At 39.4% G+C, this 22,855-nt stretch overlaps 1 protein-coding gene and 1 pseudogene across 3 annotated transcripts in view; one reads left to right on the top strand and one right to left on the bottom strand.

Annotated features, from left to right (window-relative positions):
• The window catches only part of Memo1 (mediator of cell motility 1), a 96,937-nt gene that overhangs the window by 55,146 nt on the left and 18,936 nt on the right, over nt 1–22,855 (top strand). For all 3 annotated transcript variants that reach the window (XM_040730722.1, XM_040730721.1, XM_040730723.1), the window contains 3 exons: nt 7,839–7,951; nt 10,866–10,977; nt 20,937–21,079. In XM_040730722.1, coding sequence (XP_040586656.1) covers nt 7,839–7,951; nt 10,866–10,977; nt 20,937–21,079 — 368 coding nt within the window. The remainder of the gene's footprint in view (nt 1–7,838; nt 7,952–10,865; nt 10,978–20,936; nt 21,080–22,855) is intronic.
• LOC121133869 lies at nt 4,520–4,944 on the bottom strand (annotated as a pseudogene).

Raw genomic sequence — 22,855 nt, 5'->3', positions numbered from 1 at the left:
TGAGTCGGGAGAAGAATAGAGGAGACCAAAAAAAGAGATACCATAATAGAGGGAACCATTATAGGTTTAAAGAGAAAATTGGCACTAGGGAAATGTCCAGAGATCTACTAGGATGACCCCAACTAAGAATCTAAGCAATAGTGGAGAGGCTACCTTAAATGCCCTTCCCCTATAAAGAGATTGAAGACTACCTTTTATGCTATCCTAGAGCCTTCACCCAGTAGCTGATGGAAGCAGAAGCAGAGACCCACAGCTAAGTACTGAGCTGAACTCTTGGAACTCCTAGAGAGAGGGAGGAGTGATGAGCAAAGGGGTCAAGACCATACTGGGGAAACCCACAGAAACAGCTGACTTGAGCAAGTGGGAGCTCACAGACCCCAGGATGGCAGCTGGGAAACCAGCATAGGACCTAACCATACCCCTGAATGTGGGTGTCAGTTGGGAGGCCTGGGCAAACTATGGGGCCTCTGGCAGTGGAACCAGTATTTATTCCAAGTGCACGAATGGGCTTTGGGAACTCATTCCCCATGGAGGGATACTGCCTCAGCCTAGATACATGGGAAGAGCCTAGGTCCTGCCCCAAAAGATGTGTCAGACTTTCATGATCCCCCATGGGAGGTCTCACCCTTCCTGGGGAGTGGATGGTAGATGGGACAAGGGGAGTTGTTGGGGCGGGCAGGGGAGGAGGGGAGGGAGAGGGAACTCGGATTGACATGTAAAACAAGATTTTAATTTAAATAAAAATGCATTAAAATAATATTTAATTTAAAAAGGAATTGTGAAATCGTTTTCATGGTGAAAAATAAAAATTACCAGGTGTATTAATAATTGTATGGGCTAGAAGTTGACTCAGCCGTTAGAGCACTAGCTACTTTTCCAAAGGACCCAGGTTCAGGTCTCACTTGGCAGCTCACAACTGTCTATAACTCCAGTCTCAAGGCATTTGATGCCCTCTTCTGACCTCTAAGGGCACCTTGCATGCTGATGGTGAGCATTTTTACATGCAGATAAAATAATCATACACATAAAAAATTAAAAAGAAATTAGATTTAAAAATTCAAGCTATCTAAATGATAAAAACATTGAAATTAACGTGACCTTTTCTGTGTGGTGATGCAAATCCAATCGTATCTTAGGCTTGCTAGAAAGGCCACTGTCATAGAAGTGGATCCTTTGTCCCCAAGTACCATGAGCCAAATGAAACATGAAATGAGAACTAAGTGCATTTCTACATAGCATAGTGGGAGATAGTGGGAAAAGGGGGCATTGCTTTTACATTTCTTTTTACAAAATATAGCCAGACTTGGGTGATGCACACCTTTAATCCTAGCACTGGGAAGGCAGAGGCTGGAGGATATCTGTGAGTTCCAGGGCATCCTGGTCTATATAGTGAGTTCCAGGACAGCCACGGTTACATAGAGCAACTCTGTCTCAAAAAAGAAAACATATGTATATATACAGTTTTATGTCATTTATATGTTATAGCAAAGTATATTAATGTTATTTATGTTCATTATACATAAATCTGCTGTACATCATTTATTATATTTTGTTTTTGGGACAAGAGTCTGGCTTTGTAGCCTAAGCTGGCCTTGAATTTGCAGCAACCTTTGTGCCTCAGCCTATGAGGTACTAAGATTACAGGTGTATGCTCCCTTGCCAGACTCTGGCCAACTGTCTGAATTAATAGAAGGGGGCTCTGTGCTCATGTCTGCTTCTGCATCTCGTGTATTATGGTCTGTCTTTTCACACAAGTACGTAGTTTCAAAGCGGGGAGCAGCTCCACACCTTTTCCATTAACTGGAAATGTTTTCTTTAATACTAACCCGGAACATAATAAAAAGAGTTCCCCGAGGGTCAGTTCAAGTCTTTCAAATGATGCTTCGTTATACAATTGTAAAAATGAGGTTTGTTCATACCACCATCTCACATGTACTGGACTTAATTTTTACTTGAAAGCTTCTCCTTTATTCTAAACAATAAATATGTCGATTGTTTTGCTTGAAATGGCAGGCTTATTTTGTTTATTTTGAAGAGAGTTTCTGCCAGATATCTTTTTGTATAGTAATTTTTTTCGAAGCGAAAATTGTATTCCATGAAAAATGTGTCTAGTTTAGTTCTCAGCTCATAACACACAGGTGATTTTCCCTGAGATACAGTGTTTGTCTGCAGAAGTGTTTCGTGATTCTGTCCCTGTGTTTGACTATCTTTTGTCATGCAGTTTTAAGGTGTATTTTCAAGGGTTAAGAATTGTGGTGAGCCCAGCGGTGGTGGCGCATGCCTTTCATCCCAGCACTTGGGAGGCAGAGACTGGAGGATCTCTGTGAGTCCGAGGCCACCCTGGACTACAGAGCAAGTTTCAGGACAGCCTTCAAAACAATACAGAGAAACCCTGTCTCGAAAAACCAAAAAAAAAAAAAAAAAAAAAAAAGGAGGAGGAGGAAGAGGAAGAATAATTGTGGTGAAATTGGCCGCAAAACAAAGCAAAACAGAGTAGCAGTGCACAGCCAGGAAGGTCATGCCAACAGTTTTACTTACCCTCATTTCTGTAGCTTAGGTGCAGATCAGCAGTGAAGAAAGCAGGGACTGCCCTTTTCACTATTTGGGGATGAGTTTGAATTGTGTATGCCTTTACACGGTCTCGAATGTTGTTAAGAATGTACAGATCACACTATGACAGCTGATAAGACAGACATGAAAGGGTGATTTGATTTCAGGCATGGGAAAGGCATTGGGAAAGTCTCACTGAGGAATTGGTTTTTAAGTTAATCAACCAACCAAAGGGAATGAACTTGTTAGTTAATCCAGGACCTGTAAGGCGAGTGTATTCATAAAATGTTAACAATCAAGGGGAGGCAAAAGGAGTACAAGAAGTTGCTAATTCATTTGAGCTTTTGAAACCCATTTTAGAGACAGGAAGATGGCTCAGTGGGTTGTTTTGTTGCAGTGGCAGAGACAGGAAGACCTTTGGACTCTGGGTTAGATAGTCCAGTTTAAAGTGAGTTCTAGTTTCAGCTAGAGACCTTGTCTCAAAAAATGGAGTGGAGAGCTACTGTGGAAGACACCTGATGTCAAACTCTGGTCTCCACATGTGCTTATATTCTGTATCTATGCCTCTAGGCCCCCCCCCCCGCCTCACACACACACACACTAGGAGAACCCCCACTCCCCACACACAAAATCCCACTTATTTTTAAGGCTTTTACTTGATTTCATAACCATGTAACGTTGGGAAGGACTTTTTTTTTTTTTTTTTTTTTTTTTTTTTGGTTTTTCGAGACAGGGTTTCTCTGTAGCTTTGGAGGCTGTCCCGGAACTCACTCTGTAGACCAAGCTGGCCTCGAACTCACAGAGATCCGCCTGCCTCTGCCTCCCGAGTGCTGGGATTAAAGGCCTGCGCCACCAACGCCCGGCTTCTGTTTGTTTTTTGTTTCTCTCTGTAGCCCTGGCTGTCCTGTAGGGCAGGCTGTCCTCACAGTCAGTGGTGCCTTCCTCTGCCTCCCTAGTGAGTCCTGGGATGAGAGTGCACCACCATAGCCTAGTTCAGGACGGACTTTTAAATAAGGGCAAGGGTGAGGTGGTGCATACCTCTAATCCCAACACTTGGGGAGGCAGTGAGTTTGGAGGGACAGCCTGGTTTATGAGTTCTAGGACAGTCAGTGGCTACACAAAGGAGCCCTGTCTCAAAACCGGGAGGGGGGAAAGGCAAGGGAAAGTGAAACAATCAGATTTGTGTTTCAACGATTATTTTGGATGATTAGAAAATATGAAAAATGGGACATTTCATTAAATTCCTTTTCATGTTGACAGTTACAGTCTTTCCTGGCTGCTAGCCAAACTAGTAACTAAAATCTGAAATTCAACCGCCAGTTAGTCAGAAACTTTAATTTAGATTTTTCAAAAAGCATTCTGGGACAAAATGAGTAAAAGCTCATGGCAGTTTTAGTCTTTAGTTAAAAATATTTTTCCTTCCTGTGGAACATCTTTTTAAGTTACTTATGTTCCATTAATTGGAATAGGTGAAAAAATGTGAGGACAAGTGCTCATTGACCATTATAGTAATTTCGCACAGGTGAATTCTCAGGAGCTGCAGTGTGTGGACTATGTTTCTAGGAAAATATGACTCCCAACATCACTGTGATATTTAGTATTAAAGGTTTCTTTTACCCATCTAGTAACAGCCAGAATACTAATACTGAGGTTATTTCTTTAAAGGCAGAATACCTTGCCGTAACTAAAGGGAAGAGACATAGCTTGCTTCCTCATGTCCCTCCAAACTAATGCAGTGACTATGCTGTTCATGGATCTAGCAAGGAAACAAGGAGTAACTACACGACCTTCAGTGCCTTGTTAATCTTTATGTTAGCACTTTAGCTAACACAGAGGTCTATTTTGAGGTCACTATAATCTTAATATTCTCCCTCCCCACTGTTTCAGTAATATCTACCCTTCTGTGTTTTATGTATGTCTTTTTTTTTCTCTTGAAAATGTTAGCATTTAATTAACCTCCCTGGGTGGTTCAATCCACCAGGACATAGGCATCTCCAACACCCTTTATCTTTTCTTCAGCTCTTCTGCTGAAAAATTTGGCTTTCACGATGACAGGCTGCTTAGGGAGCTTTCCATCCCCAGAACTTGGTAGTAGCCTGATTGTACAACATCAGTGATGGAAGCAGCTCCAGTCTTGTTCTTGGCAGCATTGATCAGTGTCCACAACTTATCCAGGTAGACAGTCGGGGAGTTCTGGTTCCTCTTTAAGTGGTAATACCTCATACCAACTTTACCAAAGTAACCTGGATGGTATTTGTCGAAGTTAACCCTGTGGTGATGCATGCCTCCAGCATTTCCTCAGCCTCCTGGATGCTTGCAGTGTTTACCAATGCGACCATGGCCATGGCTCACATTGCCCCAGAGTTTCCGGGTCTTCCTCAGTCTGGATGGCATGGTGGCTGCAGAAAGGAAAGAGCGTGTATGTCCATTTTAAGGATTTTGTACGGATGATGCAGCGTTTTCTTGTTTCTATAAATCAATCTGAAACTGCAGTAGATTGATTGTGGGTGAGTTTTTACCAAACTGGAAAGAATTTATTGGGAAAGCATCTGGCTAATTCTGATTGGTAGGGCCTCTTCTGAATAGGATGCCTTGATAAAAGGTAAGCAAAGAAACCCAGGCTTCAGTTGAAGGCTGTTAGGCTCCCAGAAGACCACTGTTGTTTCATTTCTGGAGCAGTGCTCATTATTACCTATTAGATTAATATATGCCTTCATATTGACTTGGTGGTGGTGGCATCTCAGACAGGGTTTTTCTGTGTAACCTTGGCTGTCCTGGAACACAGGGTGTAGACCAGGCTGGCCTGTAACTTACAGAAATCTGCTTGCCTTGCCTCCTGAGTGCTGGGATTAAAGATGTATGCTACCACCCCAAGCCTGAGACTGACATTTTAAAAATATCACTTATATTTTAACTATATACCTAGAGTTCTCCAAAAGATTTTTTTTCTCATAGAAGTTGGTTCCTCAACGAGAACCACAGTCCTTTGTGTTGAGTGTCTCCACCCCCCCCCGCGCCTATCCTTTCTTCCTCTCCCTTTTTCTTTTGTAAGTGGGGTCTTACCTGTTGCTTTGGCTAGCCTTATGCTCCTGCTCTCAACTGAGTCCTTCTCTCAGCTCTTTGAGTATGTAGACAACAGGCATGCACCGCTGTGCCTGGCCAGATGCCAATGATTCTTAGTTCATGTTAACCCCTGGCATTGGTCAGGTGACCTAAACACTCCCAATTTAACATTTTATACATATTTCACATTAATATTTGCATACTGCTATGATGGAACAGAATAGTGTGCCTTGTTTTTGTTCATTTAATACTCTGAATTTGACCCTCCTCTATGATACTGATGGTACATGTGATGCTGGAAATACAGATTGCAGTGCTAAAAAGATGGAGGAAAGGGGCTGGAGAGATGGCTCAGCAGCTAAGAGCACTGGCTGCTCTTCCAAAGGCCCCGAGATCAATTCCCAGCACCACATGGCATCTACAACCATTTGGAATCCTGTGTCCTGTTCTGTTGTGCAGATGTACATCTAGACATAGCATTCATACATAAAATGCGCAAGTAAAATCTTTTTAAAAAGATGGAGAACAGATGTGTTATAAGTGATTATTTCTCTCCCACATTGACCTAACGATAAAATAGTTTCCTGTGTGATTTCTTCTAGTTTGGGGACTCTGAGAATAACAATCCAAAATTTTCTTATCTCCTCCTTCCTTGACATGTCTTAAAAACAAAGAAAGAACATTAATTTTCTTACTTCAGTAATAGATTTTGGTTAGTTGGTTGGTTGATTGATTGATTGATTCATTCATTTGTTCATTTATTCATGGACATTGCCTCACTGTGCGTGCCTGGGTTCCCTTTGCTTTGCCTCCAATGTGCTAGGATTAAAGATGTGTCCACCACACCTGGTGTCGTTTTCTTTTAGAGGCAGGTAGGATCTGATTTTTGTAGATCAAGTTGGCTTTGAATTCCCAGTCATCTTAGATCCTGAAGTGTTGGAATGTAGGCAAATGCTGTCACACTTGCTGCAGTAGTTGACTTTTGTCAATGTATTGCTACAGCACTCAGTCCTTGTCCTTCAGATATCTGAGTGAAGAACTAGGTCTTCTCCCTACATACCTCTTTCCTTCTTTCTCACAGTTTTGCATGCTTTGGATCTGTAACTTATTTATGTTTGTATATGGAATGGTAAAAGATTGTATATGGTATAGAAAAGATTGTGGGACAAATTTGGATGTTTAATATGAAATAAAAGTGAGCTAATTTTACTTTTGATGCTGAAAAAAGTATTATGAAGATTGTAGCTAGGATTTAGCTGAAGTTTCTTTGTATTTGAGGGTGACTTGTATTTGAATGAAAATGAAGAAAGTTGATTACATAGAATTCTTTTCAACAAGATGGCTTATTTCTTTGCTACTATAGAAATAATGTCAAAATACCTCTATCAGAATGCTTCTTTGTAATGCTGTTTGACAGTTATAAATTTGTAGTGATATTTAGTTTTATTAAAAATGTAAAATCTTTAAATTTTTATAGCTAACATAAGTAAACTGATAGTCCATTTTGAAACGTGTTTATTTATACATGTAGAAATGATTTTATGTATAGCATGTTTATTATAAAAAGGTATAACTGGTATTTCCTCAGATGAAAACTGAGGAGCAAACCATCAAATCATTCCTGTTGTGGAATTCCAAGGGCGTGTGGTTTTAGCTCACAGAAGTCTCACTCTCTCACAGCTCTGGGAGGGAAGAGCCCAGTGTTATCGCCTGTGGGGTAGGGGTGCTTTCTTTGAGCCTTGTCTCTTGGCTGCTGTGCCTCCTATAATACATGACTGTTAGGCATGTCCTTGGAATCATGTGTTGTGGTCGTGTCCCATGTGTCCCCCATCTCCCACCCCAGGATCTTGTTATGTAATCCTGGCTGACTAGAACTCACTATGTAACCCAAACTTGTAGGAGTTCTTGCCTCAGGGCTCCCAAGTTCTGGGGTTATATGGGGCAGCACTCCTGGCTTTGAAGTTCATCAGTCATACTGATAAGGGCCTCATTCTAACTTCTTTAACTCTTGAAAACTTTATCTCCAAATTGGCAGTCAGATATGAGAAGTTGGAGCTTCAATATATGAATTTTCGTGAGAACATAATTTAACTCTTATGTTCACAGAATGTAGTAAAACTAGGTAGTCAGCATGGAAAAGCAAGTAAAATTTAAAGTTGTTTTTCCTCTAAATAAGATTTGTGTAGAAGTACATTTGTTCTGTGTTTCTGTTGTGTATCTCCCAGCCGGAGAATTTTCATCCTTGGGCCTTCCCATCATGTGCCCCTGTCTCGATGTGCACTCTCCAGTGTGGATATATATAGGACTCCTCTGTATGACCTTCGTATTGACCAAAAGAGTAAGTATATAGAAATCATGTAGTTTTTAAATAGCTAACGCTCATTTAATAAAGATTGCAATTTATTAAAAAAATTAAAGACACAAATATCATAAATAGCATCTCAATTAAATTTTTGTTGTAACTAATCTGTATAAACCAGACACAAAAAAGTAGTATTTTCCTGATAACAGCAAAAATCTGTTAAAGGCAGTTGGCTCTATACCATAGTGGTTACATTTGTATTTAGAGAAATACTTTGTGTCGTGCCATGAAGCAAGAAATTAGTATACATGACAACCTGATGAAGACTCTGCAGGTTAACTGTTTATAAGGTATCACTTTTTTCACTTTAAATGGTGGTGATAATACTTTTATTTCCTCTCATTGTTTTTATGGAATACTATTCTATGGGTTTTGAGGCTCTCAAATACATTTTGTTTTAACATGTATTTGTGTGTGTGTGTGTGTGTGTGTGTGTGTGTGTGTGTGTGTGTGTGTGTGTGTAAAGATGCATGTGTTGCTATGTGGAGGCCTGAGGCTAATGTCGGGGATCTTCCTTGATCACTCTACTGATATACTGAGGCAATGTCTCTGGCTTGAATTCACAACTTGCTATTTTGGCTTACCCGGCTTGCCATATACATACGTAGTATATATCTGGGGATTCCCTTCTGCCTCTTTGCACTGAGGTTACAGTTGGAATGCCACATCTGCCCAGCTTTTTACATGGATTTTCAGCTCCAAATTTCCGCTATCAAGCTTGTGTTATCTGCTACAACATCTGCCCAGCTCCCATGTTTGTTATTTTGAATTTCCTTAGGGTTCCAGAGGGCGTGTGTGTGTGTGTGTGTGTGTGTGTGTGTGTGTGTGTGTGTGTTCTGTGAGTGAGTGTATATTTTGTGTTTGTGTTCCATATGTTCCTTTTTCTGTGTTGTCTACTTTTTTGAGACTACGTCTCATTGGCCTGAAACTCCCCTAGGAGGCTAGGCTGGCTGGCTGGCCAAGGAGCCCCAGGGATCTGTTTGTCTTCCTTCCTATGGTATCCTAATCCAACATTACCATGCCAGGCATTTTTGAGTGGATTCTAGGAATCCAAGTCTCATGCTTTCTTGAAAAACATTTGATCTACTTAGCAGGCATCTTCCCAGTTGCCAGGTGTCATGTTTTTGTTTGGTTGTTTCTTATACAATATATGTAATATAAAAAAGTACAAAACACAACACAGAGTAGAACAATAATATTGATGTATCATTATTCACAGTTTACACTGAATTTTCCCTTTCGTCTCTCTCTGCATAATAGCCACCTTCCATGAACTTGGGAGTATATCGTTTAGCTCATTAAATTATAATTTAAGTATATAAGGGAAGCAATTGTTTTGTTCAAGTTTGCAATAATTTACATTGACTGAGACGTAATGTAAAAGAAATGGTTAGCTCTTTTAGGTCTCACTTAAGCCTTGATTTTTATAATTTGAGTTTGTCTCATAGATTATTATCTATTTGTTATTAATCAAAATAGAATATTGCCTTCCTGATTTAGATGACTTAAGGGACCCACTTTCCTTTTTTTCTTATTTTTCATGTTTTTAGATTTATTTTATTTAATGGGTATGAGTGTTTTACACATACATGTCTGTGCAGTGTGTGCCTGCCTAGTACCTGAGGAGGTCAGAAGAGAGCTTTGGATTCTATGGAACAGGAGCTGTAGATGGTTATGAGATACCGTGTGGGTGCTGGGAATTGAACCTTGGTTCTCTGCAGGAACAAGGGCTCTCAATCACTGAGCTGTCTGTCAAGCGCTACCCACCCTTTACTTTTAGACCCCTTGTTTGGTGCAAGCAAATACATGGGTAATTTTGGTATTTTGTAGAATACCAAATACTACCTTTTCCCCCTGTTTTTTGTTTCTTTCTCTGTTTTCCCTCCCCTCCTGCCCCTTCCCTCCTCCCCCTTTTCCCTTCCCTTCACCCCCTTTCCCCTCCCCCTGTCTCTTTCTTTTTCCCCATTCTCCCTCCCTCCCTCCCTCCCTCCCTCCCTCCCTCCCTCCCTCCCTCCCTCCCTCCCTCTCCTCTCCTCCCTCCCTCTCCTCTCCTCCCTCCCTCTCCTCCTTCCTTTTCTTCCTCTCCCCTTTTCTTCTTCTTTCTTCCTTTTTTGGGGAGGGGGAGGGAGAAAATATTTTGCTGAGTGAGTTCAACCAGACCTTGGTTTCTCCTCTGTAGCCCAGGTTGCTCTTGAATTTTTGATCTTCCTGCTCTAGCCTCCTGCATAGCTGGGGTTGTTGGTGTTTGCCACCAGATCTGGCTCAAAGTTATTTTTCTATTGTATTGTGTTTTGCATACTAAATTTCATATCTTGCTCTACAATCTTCAGGTTTAAGTATAGTTCATCAGAAATATCCAGATTGCTAGATCATTTTAAGTTGGCATGATACTGTGCTGGATTTGTGATTTCTGCCATAAGTTAAAGTTTGAGGCTTGTGAAAAATATTGGAAGAAAATTGTATGTTGTTGAAGTGAAAAACTAAAACCATGAAATTTAGTATCAAAACAAAGCAACCCTAAAAAAAGATATTATTAAACTTATATATAAATAGATGGTGATTTTTTTTCTGTTATAGTAATAATTCTAATGAACTGTTTGGGCTAGACTATTTAGAGTAAAATCCAAAGAATGGCCTAGACTCAGTTTATTTTAGAAATATTAAAAGGAGCTGATGAAAAATGTGTTGTGTTACTATCCAGATGATAAGTCTTTACATGTGTTATATTATGTAATAAAATTAGCTATTGCATCTTTCCCTTTATAATAAAATGGAGTATTCAGTGCTTTTGTTTCTTGCCATAGCTTATAGTTTTCTGTTGCTGGGTGGAAGCTCATGAAATAAATGTATGCATTAATATTTGTTTTAATATATTTTGAAATCTCTTTAGTTTACGGAGAGCTATGGAAGACAGGAATGTTTGAACGCATGTCTCTGCAGACAGATGAAGACGAACACAGTATTGAAATGCATTTGCCTTATACAGCTAAAGCCATGGAAAGGTATATTGATTAATATAAAAAATCTCAGAGAAGTCACAGATCTTAATGTCTTTGGAATTATTTTAGCCTAGGGTAATTTGTCAAAACAAAAAGATTACAAATTTCTTATTTAAAATGAAATAAAATTGGAGATTGCAATGTCTTTTTAAGGACTAAAATTGATTTTTAACTAGATGTCTATTAAGGTTGAACATAGGAATTGATGTGAAGTTTTTTTTTTTTTAAGGTGGAAATGAAAACAGCCACCCCTATGTGTATTGGGGTTGATATATCTTGGTTTGCTTGGTAGCCAGTAGACATTTCATTGTCTTAGGATAATCATTATTTTGTGCTACAATTGTAAATTTGAAAGTGACTCTTCAGTTTTGTAAAGGTACATGAGACTCTTTTTGTTGTTGTTTTTTTGGTTTTTTGAGACATGGTTTCTCTGTGTAGCTTTGGAGTCTGTCCTCAAACACGCTCTGTAGACCAGGCTGGTCTGGAACTCAGAGATCCGCCTGTCTCTGCTTAGACTTCACTGATGATGGTGATCGAGTCTGCTAAGGTTCTTCCTGTGTGAGTCCCTGGATGATGCGCACAGGAGGCAGGGCAGGACCTGCTTCGCTCTCCGCCAGGTGCTTCGGTGCCCGCTCTAGCCCATCACAGAGGAGGGCATTTGTTTGGTAAAATGAAGCATAAACTGTCTCTAGGATTTTCTTTTTTTTGTGCCACATTTGTTTGTTTTCAATCGTTTATCTGGATCATTTGGATTCTTTTACTTTTCCTTACGTAATGGGCTTTCAGGCCTGACATGGCACAAGTCTGTAATCCTGGCATATGTAAGACTTGAAGCAGGAGGATCATTGTTGAAGACCAGTGTGGACAACAGGGTGAGACCCGGCTATCCACAAAAAGAAAAAAAAAAAGTTAAAAAAATTCCCAAATCAGAAAACCGAGAAAGAACAAAAACAGAAAAAAATTGTGTGTGTGCGCGTGTGCGCACATGCACGTGTATGTATGTATGTATGTATGTATGTATGTATGTATGTATGCATGCACGCTCTGTTTTGTACCTGAGTTTTGTTTTGGTTCACTGTGTGTTAGTTTGAAAGCCTAGAGGCCTCACTCAGTGTTCTGAGTTCAGACTGATCTAGTACTTTATAGTGTGTACTAAACAAGAACGGTGTGCTATTAAGAATAAATGCCACCTGAGATTCTTTCTGAGGCTGAAAGACCGTGCCAGCATGTGCTCCTGAGCTCTTAAGAAGGGAGCTTGTAGATGCATTTATCGGTTGTCAGGGCCTCTTCTCTGGTTGCTGCTGTAGTCCTTGTCTTCATGCTGGCTGTTCGTTCTTCCTACCTGTTTTCCTTTTATCTCTATCCTTACCTTTTCTTCTTTCCTTTCCCTTCATCCCTTCCTCCTGCCTCCCCTCCTCTTCTCTTCCCTCTCCCCCCTTCCTCCCAGTTTTTCTTCTTCATGTGTATATGAGGTGTGTGCATGTGAGTGTGCAGGCATGTATGCCACCAGTACACAGGTGTCCTGAGAGCATATTGTGTGGTTTCCTCTCTGCATCTGTTTATTGTATCCTCGAGGTAGACTCTCTCCCCAAATTGGAAGCTCACTGTTTTGGCTAGGGTTACAAGTACATAAAGCCGTGCCTGACTCTTGACATGGGTGCTAGGGATTTGAACTCAGGTTTTCATGTTTGCCCAGTGAGTACTTTTACCCACTGAACTATCTATCTCTTCAGACCTCTATGATGTTTTCTGTGTTAGTTTTCCGCCATCTAAAGAAGCTAGTGATGTTCTTTTCCAATCCAGCAATCCCCGATTGTGAATTTTAACAGGTTACCAAGCTCATGATTTTCCCTTGTACCTTGTGGTATGTGCACATAAAAAAAAACTATAAGTGGTGGTGATGGTGCACGTCTTAAATCCCAGTAGAGGCAGGTGGATCTTTGTGAGTTCAAGGCCAACTGGGTCTGCATAGTGAGTGCCAGGACAGGCTCCAAAGCCACAGAGAAGCCCTGTCTTGAAGCCCTCTTCTCCCCCAAAAAGCTACTAACACTTTGAATCTTTAATGGAAAAATCTGCTGACCTACAGATTCATTCAGTTTATTTTGACTCTTCTAAGTGACTTCATGTGACAGTTTTGAGTGGATAGTGTACGTTACGTTGCACTGGTGGCTTCCTGTAGCAATTCTTAACATGGCTCCTTAAGTTTCCACAGTTATCTTTTCTTCCAGCTTCTCTTTGATCTGTGCCAAAGACCTGTGTGGATGTATAGTATCTTAACTGAACTCCACGCCCAGATCAGAATGGTGTTTTCCTTGGTGTCTGTTGTGCACAGTGACCCATGTTAGCATGTCTTCTTTCTCTGTACTGTTTTTGAGTTAGGAGTTTGGTCAGAGGCTGTGGGGATGACTTGGCTGCTCCTATTTTGGCTGAAGCTGCAGCATGCCCCCCTGTCCTGGAGCTGTGGTGCTGAGGACCTTCTGAGGGTTCGCAGTTCTCATCTAGGTCGTCATCTGCTTCCACCTGCCTTCCCCTTGCAGGCCCTGTCTCCCCGGCCTCCCCACGCCATGGCAGCCTTGCACTACTTTAAGTTGGCAGCTGAAGGTAGCAGTTGTGCAAAGCTGATATTTCAAGACTTCATAAATCTAGGTCTGGAACTGGCCCAGCTTTACTTCCATCGTGTTCTACTGCTCAAAGCAATTTACAAGTCTGAATTCAAGGGAGTGGAAATTTAGTCTCCACATCTGATGGGGGAGGACTTTGAACCAGGAGGTGGAGTCCTCTTGAATGGCATATTTGAGATGATAAAGCTGAAAGCTCTTGGATGACAGGCAATTGTTTTCTTCCATAATAGATCTCTAGTAAGTTCTTTGCTTGCTGCAGGTAGTCCATACCATACCTCCTGGCCTGAATAATTTCAGTTATTAGTTATTGAAAATTGATAGCTATTAATTGATTTAAAACTTTTAAATATAGAATCAAATGCAACACACACCTGTCATCATAACATTTGGGAGGCTGAGGAGAAACAACCACGATGCTTGTGAGTTTTGTTGTTACTCTCTTGTCCATAGGATGACTTGGAACTCAGAATGATTCTTTTCCTGGGATTGTAGGTGTGAGCCAGCACACCTGCTTTGCTTTTAAACCAGTCTTTTAAAGATTCGTTTATTTTTGTTGATGTGCATTGGTGTTTTGCCTGCATGGATGTCTGTGTGAGGGTGCCAGATCTCCTAGAACTGGAGTTACAGACAGTTATGAGCTGCCATGTAGGTGCTGGGAATTGAACCTAGGTCCTCTGGAAGAGCAGCCGGTGCTCTTAACTACTGAGCCATCTCTCCAGCCCCTAAATCAGTTTTTTAAACATGTAACTTTTAACCCCCCCCCACAGGTTTTTACTATTACAAATGTTATATGATTTTGTAAAAGTGACTGTTTATGTATTACTTATAATTTTTATTTTATTTTTTATTCTTTGTAATTCTGTGTCTCATAGTTTGTTTTGGTTTTGGTTTTTCAAGACAGGGTTTCTTTGCATAGCTTTGACTGTCCTGGAACTCGCTCTGTAGACCAGGCTGGCATGCAACTCACAGAGATCTGTTTGCCTTTGCCTTCCAAATGCTGGGATCAAAGGCGTGAGCCACCAGTGGCTGGTTTCTGTTATCTTAAATTAAAAAAAAAAAAAACGAGAATTCATTAGAGCTTTTGTTTATTTTACGTGTTTAGTGTGTGTCTGTACATGTGTTGTACAGGTGTTTGTTTGCATGTGGTATGGAGGATAGAGGTTGATGTCTTTCTTGATTGTTCTTCATCTTACTTTTTGAATTCACTGTGTGACTAGACTAGCAGGCTAGTGAGCTCCAGGGGTTGTCGTCTTTGTCTTCCCAGAACCAAGGCTCACAGGTGTGTGTCACATGCCTGGCTTTTGGTATAAAACTCAAGTCTTTGTGCTCAAGTCTTTGTGCTCTGTATCAAGTGCTCACTCCACCGAGCTGTCTCTGTAGCCCTCCCTGGAGCCTTTTGAGACACTGGATGTCTGTGCTACAGACTAATAGTAGAATGCCTACCTGGTGTGTTCAAGTCTCCTCCCTACACTGACTAGAAAAAATACTATAAAGAAGAATACATAAAATGACTCATCCTATTGCTCAGCTTATTCCTCTGATATTTAAAATACAAATATATAATTTGAAATTGTAAATAGAATCATGAAGGATAAAATGAACAGTGGAACTCCCTCTGGTCCCATCTAACCTATTTTTCACCAGTGAAAATTGTTAAGAATCAATAACATGTGAAAATAAGTTTATATACGTAGAGTTTTTTTTTTTTCCTTTGTTTTGTTTTTGATTTTTGAGACAGATTTCTCTGTGTGGCCCTTACTATTCTGGAACTCAGAGTATCTGCCTGCCTTTGCCTCATGAATGCTGGAATCAGAGGTATGCACCATGACCACTTCCCAGCCAGTTTTTTTTTTTTTTCTTTTGGTCAACCACCCAAACAGTTTCTATTCATTAATATTCATAAATACACACAGCAGCTCCATTAGAGATCTCGGTTTGAATGTGGAGTATTAGGAGAGCCTTTTGTATGTCCAGGTACAGGAAGTAGAGATCACCCTGTGCTGTTACCCATATTTTTGTGGGATGCCACTATTATACACATAGTATGCTTTGAGAAACTGGTGATTGCTGTGACAAAAACCAGGAATGATTTTTATTGTCAGCTTACCCATCAGTGGAAGAAGGGATATTTTGTGTTGAATCTTGTTTCCAAGGCAATATTGCAGATTTTTAATTTACCTGCTAAAAATAAAAATTAGTTAACTGAAAATGATTATTATATATATTTCTCTCTCCTTTTGAATGTACACAATATAAATTGTGAAATTATAGTCACCAAACAAACCTAGGACAGCTGTTGTCCACTTTAATTCCAGCCAGCAATTTGTAATATTTATAAACTTACATGTTTTGTTTTGTTCCCTTTCCTCATTCTTTTTTTAAAGATGTATTTATTTATTATGTTTACAGTGTTCTGCCTGTATGTATGCCTGCACACCAGAAGAGGGCACCGGATCTCATGACAGATGGTTGTGAGCCACCATGTGGGTGCTGGGAATTGAACTGAGGACTTCTGAAAGAGCAGCCAGTGCTCTTAACCTCTGAGCCATCTCTCCAGCTCCCCCTTACCCCATTCTTTTGTAGTGTAATTCATAATAAATTTCATTATCAAATATAATTAATTTGGAGAAGTAGGATATATAAGGATTATATCTTGAAAAAATGAACTTCAGATTGTTAAATCATAATTCCTGTGGGAGTGGTCTTATTATTGGTGGCAGTTTGTTTGTAGTTTACAGTTTGATAACCTTTTTTCCATATTTACTATTTTTTTCTTTATTTGGGGTTTTATACCTTAGAGTTTTTAATTAAATATAAGTGCGCAGAAATAATAAGAAAAGCATCATTGGAAGAAAGCATGTGATTGAAAAAATAGTGTTTTGAGGCTGGAGAATTGGCTTACAGTTAAGAGTACTTGTTGTTGCAAAGTACCTAGGTTCAGCCCCCAGTACCTTTGTGGCCTTAAACAACTATGCTGTAATGTTTACAGATCTAACATCCTATTCTGGCTTCCACGGGCATGTCACATTCAAGCTGTATAGACATTTATGCAGGCAAAACACCCATCATGCACATAAAATAAGAATAAATAAACATAAAAAAACTCAAACAAAAAAAGCATTTATGGGCATGGGGTAGTATGTACCTGCAATGATGCTATTAGGAAGACAGGGACATAGCAGCACTTGTCTCCAAACAAAACCAAAACACAAAAGTCACCAACTGTTCAGGTTCCTTAAGCATGTGTTAGTTTTGTTATCCCATGTTTCAGACATGGAAAAGTTGAAGAGTGTTCTAGCACTTCATCCCTCTGCTTTGATTGGCTCTTTCCAATCTTAAAAGTTCTTCATGGTTAGGATTTGACAACTTTCTAGAGATACTTAAAAAACCTGTTTATGAATGGTCCTTATAAATAAAGGAGGCTATTATTTATGATTATTATGATGTTGTAAACATTTCTTGTACAAGTCTGTGTGCCAACATACATTGTTTTGTAAGTAGGATTTTATTGGCAACCAGCCACACCCAGGTACTAGTATATTGTCTTTGGCCACTGTCCTTCTGTAATTAGTACTGAATATTTTTGTTCTGGATAATGTGTGGCCCAGAAAATCTAAATGTTTTATGGACGTTTTAAAAAGATGTTTGCAGTTGGGCGGTGGTGGCCCACGTCAGGACAGCTAGGGCTATGCAGAGAAACCATGCCTCTTGAAAAACAGAGAGAGGGAGAGGGAGAGAGAGTGGGGGGCGGGGAGGGAGGGAGGGAAGGAAGATGTTCCCTGATCCAATGTATTAGTTGAGTTGCATTTTAGCTCTTAAAATTCTTGGATTCAGTGTTAATTAACTTTTGTGACTGGTGTGAGGCAGAAGTTGTAAATGTCTTGGGGTGGGGTGGGTGGGACTCGTCTCTAGTTGAATGAGTAGGTGAGGATCTTTTTTTAAATTCTGCTTCATTGGATTTGTTTGGTTAATGTTTTCCATGAGATTTTTGGACATTTTCAGCAACTGTTCTTCTTTGTTTTGTCTGTTTGGGACTGATGCTAGTTTGGATGCTTCATATTGTCTTAAATTCTCCAATTCTCTTCCTGTTTCTTCCATATTTTCCCTATTACCTTAGTTTAGGACAAGGTCTTTTATGTGGCCTGGGCTGGTCTTGCCTTGTGGTCCTCTTCTCTTAGCTGCCTCGTGCTGGTGTACTACCGTACCTGGCCTCTTGATTCCATTTTTAATTGTAACCCTTCATCCTTATTAAAATGTTCCTTCTGCTCTTTATTACAGGCAGGGTATTCCTTATTGTTTATTTATCAAACACACATGCATGCACATTTTAAAGTGGTGTTTTAAATAACTTCCTTTAATTCTCTGATTTTATTTCTCATAACAATTTTGAAATCTACTAAATCTAAGAACTGATCTTGACATTTATTGGCTATTATTTTTCTAGAGTGTCATAGTTTGCTGTTTTTTTAAACATGGATTTTATCTTTTTCCTTGAACTGTACATTTTATAAAGTCTTGTAGTAATTCTGGCTTTCATTTTCTCCCTCCAGGCTTTATTAGTTAGCATTTTATGTGTGTCCCAGTGGTAGGATGGACTTCTGTTGATCAGACTTCTTAGCCTTTAAGACATTAATATTCTTATGTTTTCACTTGACTTTGAAGGACTTCATCAGTGATTGTAGTCTAGTATTTAGCAAATGATTGCCTACGGGTTGTACCTAAATGTCTTGAGTGCAGGATGCTGTCCTTGTCTACTAGGGGAGGACGTACACTTTGGAGAGCCTAATCAAACAAGCCCAGTGTGTTTCTAGTTCACTTCTGACTGTCTCTTGGGGTTCCTATAGCTGAGCTACTACCCCAGCCTTGCAGCATGGCATATGTGATTACCTTCACCTCAAATGTCCATTTTCTTGTCTCACACTCAGAGGCTCTAAACTTTAGCAACCTTTGGATTTTTTGAGTCAGCCAAAGTTAAGTGGAGGATGAAAGTTCCATCCCTTAGAATTTGAAGACAATTTACCAAGTGTGTGGTCCTCCCATTACTAGGATCTCCCTGTTAAGTTTGTGACTAATCCGGAGGCTTTTGGTGTGCTCCATTGACTTCAGGCTACGGAACATGCAGGATTCTCTATTTCACACTTGGCAGTTTTCAGAGTTCTGCTGTGCTTGGTCTTCTCTGCCTCTGGGCAGGGATGGAGACAGCCTGCTGGTCCTAACAGGAGGTTGTTAACTGTTATGAAGAGACTTGTTGCTGTTTTCCTCCTCTGTAGTCAACTTATATGCACAAAAATCATTGTTTAAAAGCTTTATCCATTTTTATAATTTTTTCTGTACTTTACTGGAAAACCTAGCTTCAAACTTGGCTTTTAAAATCTAAATGTACGTATTTTTTTATTTTTGTAATTTATTTTTATTTTATGTGCATTGGTGTTTTGCCTGCATGTATATCTTTGCAAGGGTGTCAGATTTTGGAGTAACAGACAGTTGTGAGCTGTCAGGTGGGTGCTGGGAATTGAACTTGGGTCCTCTGGAATAGCAGTTAGTGCTCTTAACTGTTGAACCATCTCTCTAGTCCTAATACTTATGTTTCAAAGTCAGATGTTCCTTTTTTTTTTTTTTTTTTTTCTAGTTCATGCTCATGGAGACAGAGAAAAGTAAATTTTAAAAAATGGCAAGAAAGGCTGAAATGAAGAGCCATGGTTCCCTCCCTTGGCTTCTGTGGAGAACTGGACTTTTTCTTTGTAGAGATAGATTTATATGCTCAGCGAGATTATTCAAAGGTCTTTGGAGAGTAGATTTGTGGTTTTTGCAGAGAAAGCCATCTGTAGTTGATACTTAATGACTGTATGCTCCATGTGATAACTTTCATCAAATAGCTCTTGTAGGTATGCTCCTTCTAAAAATATGGGCAATCGTTTTGAATGCCATAGGGCTGGTCCTTAAACCCATCTCTCTCACTTTGCTTGTTATAATTTGCTTAACAGCTGCTTCTCTACAATGTCATAATTATCTGCAATCTCTTTGATCTTTGTGTATTTAGTTTTGGAGGTAGTTTTTGAGGTTAGAATATTCATGGCAGTTATCAAATTTTTATTAGAAACCAAAATTCTTTCAATCAATAATTAACTGGTTAAAAAAAAAAAGCCCTTGTTTGCTCTGTGTAGTTAGCAAACTAGTAAGAATCAGAGAATGAGATGTCCCATGGCAGCTTCCTCTGCCAGCTTCTTTTTTTTTTTTTTTTCCTTACACCATAGATGCAGATTCTGCCCAAGAAGCCCCTGCATTGCAGAGGGACTGGAGGTCTGTATGATCTGTTAATTGCGCAGTTGACAAGGGTAAGGGGGCTGCTATGGGGGAGGTGTTTGGGTACCCTGAAGTAGTGGTATGTAGCTTAGCCAACATTTATTTTAAGATTAGTTAAATTTAGTATTAAAACAAAACAAACCCTTTTATGAAGTCTGTTTTTCCCATGTCAGGTTTTTAACATTAAAAAGTAATTATAATGCTGAATTCATAAAGTCCTATTTAAAATAAGTTAGACAAACTTAATTTATGCTTCTAAAACTCTTTACTCCAGGACCATTGATATACTATTAAAATTCGATTATGTGAATAATTTTGAATATTTTGTAAGGTGAAGCAAGTAAATCATTTACCATAGTTATTAACCTGTTTTGTTTCTTTTCAATATATTTGTCAGTCAAATGGAACTGGGTATATCATAAATGACATGGGTGGAGCGTGTGTCTTTTGTGGGATACGTTAGAAATGAATATACCCTTTACTTTTGTTACCCTGGATGTCAATGAAATTTAAGTTGTATCGAAGCTGGCTTGTATCTGACTGTTAGGCTTAAGTTGTAAGAGTACAGTTGATGAATCTCACAGGAGCCAAATTCAGGTTCTGTAGGTTGTGCTTGGCAGGTTTATAGAATAAATGCCAGAAATAGTCTATGTTTACAGAATCAAATTAAAGTAGATGAGCAAGACTTTAATGCTCTGAAAATGGCAGGACTGGATAGGCAGCTATAGCTTTTGTGAGTAATTGGGGATAGTCTGATGGACTTATTTTTAAACATATGTTATACGTGGCAGTACAATAGCTTTGTTTACTTAAGATAGTATATATTTTGGTAACTTAGTATTCTGTACTTGTTTTGAAATCGGCTTCCTTCAAAATTTCTTTTGTAGATTTTTAGGATTCAACAATAAAATATGTTAACATTTTCACTGTTAATAAATGTTCTTTTTATGACAACACAATTAGAAAAATATTTTTTTTTAATTTTTAAACAACTTAAATGACTTTTGTTTTTGTATTTTTTTTTCTGTTTTCTTTAAGCCATAAAGATGAGTTTACCATTATTCCTGTACTGGTTGGAGCTCTGAGTGAGTCAAAAGAACAGGAATTCGGAAAACTCTTCAGTAAATATCTAGCGGATCCTAGTAATCTCTTTGTGGTCTCTTCTGATTTCTGCCACTGGGGTAAGTCCTAGATTTTAACATACAGTGGATGCTATGTATTTGTGGTTAAAGGGTTCTTTTCGTTTCAAGCTCTGATTCTCAATTCTTTATCACTCTTTGCAAAGTTGTATTTGTAGTAGCCATGTTTAAAAGTGAATTAAACAGCTTTTTGATTACTTAAAAAGGAGATCAGCAGGGGATATAGGCACATTTCCAAAGGCGACTGGTACAGTTGGATTCACACTGTGAGGGCATCCTTACTTTTGAACTCTTCTGATAGTGGAAGTTAAAACCTATTAGCCCTGTATTTGTGTGCACACACACGGTGTAGGGTCTTGGAGGTCAGGTTTGGTACTGTACTGTACTGGTCCTTCTCTGACTTTTTTGTAATCTCTCTCTCTCTCTCTCTCTCTCTCTCTCTCTCTCTCTCTCTCTCTCTCTCTCTCTCTCTCTCTCTCTCTCTCTCTCTACTTTATAAAAATAAGGACTCCTAAGTGGGCTTTGTGATTGTTATAAATTAAGAGGAAGGATATTTTACAGTGACTCGACCATTAAGAAGTGATACGTGGGACTGGAGAGATAGCTTAGCAGTTAAGAGCACTAGCTGTTTCCCCAGAGGACCTGAGTTCAATTCATGGCAGCTCATGTCTGTAACTCTAGTTCCAGAGGATCTAATATCTTCATGTGCTTACAATAAAGTTAAATTAAAAAAAAGTGATACATTGTCTCCCAGTAAACTGATTTTGCCTTCTTTGAATGCTGCTTGCTTTCATTTATCTGTCTCAGAGTACTTCTTAAGTTCCATTCATTGTAGGATATCTCTTTGACTCATTTTTTCATTATTTTTAGTTATACCATTTGTTCATTCTCTTCTGCTTTTAAGGTAAAACTAGAATGCTGGAAAACCTCCTCAGTGAGTGATCTAGGGAAGCCCTTTGCTGTCTCCTGCTAGAACGGAGTCAGCCTTTTACCTCCTTGCTTAGGTTCTTTCTCTCTTGCATCCTTCTCCAAATAGAGTTCTTAAGGTGTACTCACAACTCGGCTGTCTTCCATGGCATAGTTATTATTAGAATGTGTAAGCTATTAGCACTGTTTGCACTAGTTCTCCACGATTGTGATTTTCCTCCTAGGGAAAGTTTCAAAATACCAGGAGACCTTTTAGATTTCATTGCCACACTGGGAAGGGGTTTAAAGGATGAAGAGGTTTCTGGTCGTGAACAAGTTGAGTTCAGGGAAGTTGTTAAACCATCTTAGAGTGTACAGAACAACCCCTGCCTCCACCCAATGTAAAAAATGTCTGTTTCAAGGTGTGTATAGTGCTGAGGTCAGAAACCCATCGTTACCATGTGAGGGTAGCTGAGCTCCCTTCTGAAGATTTTCTCTTGGTTCTTGAGTAACTCATTCAGCTGTCAGAGTATGCATTGTTTTTTTCTGGCAGAAGTAATTGTTTATTCATGTCACTGTATTACTTAGATGCTAGGGCTCAAGTAGAGTTTTAGGAAGGGAGTTCAATTCTGTCTCATGATTAGAACTTTAGTCATAGTTAATCTTAACAGTAAAGAGTACTGTTATTAAAAAGTTGCTTTTCTCAGGGTTGTGAGCTTCTCTCAGGATCATGACATTCTCATGTTTTGGAAATAAAAATTTTGAAGCAAGTATTTTTTCCTTTTGAAGACTCTTATGAATCACTTGATACTGTTCTCTTGATGCTGTTCTCCAGATTGCTCTTTCTAGTTAGCAGCATAGGCAACTACAACATAAACCTGCATAAAATGTGATTTTTTTGTTTTTGTTTTT

This window comes from Mesocricetus auratus, unplaced genomic scaffold (assembly GCF_017639785.1).
Source record: "Mesocricetus auratus isolate SY011 unplaced genomic scaffold, BCM_Maur_2.0 Super-Scaffold_100024, whole genome shotgun sequence".
In the NCBI taxonomy this organism is placed as follows: domain Eukaryota; kingdom Metazoa; phylum Chordata; class Mammalia; order Rodentia; family Cricetidae; genus Mesocricetus; species Mesocricetus auratus.
Note: the sequence above shows the minus strand (reverse complement) of the source record. Positions and strands in the feature narration are given on the sequence as shown.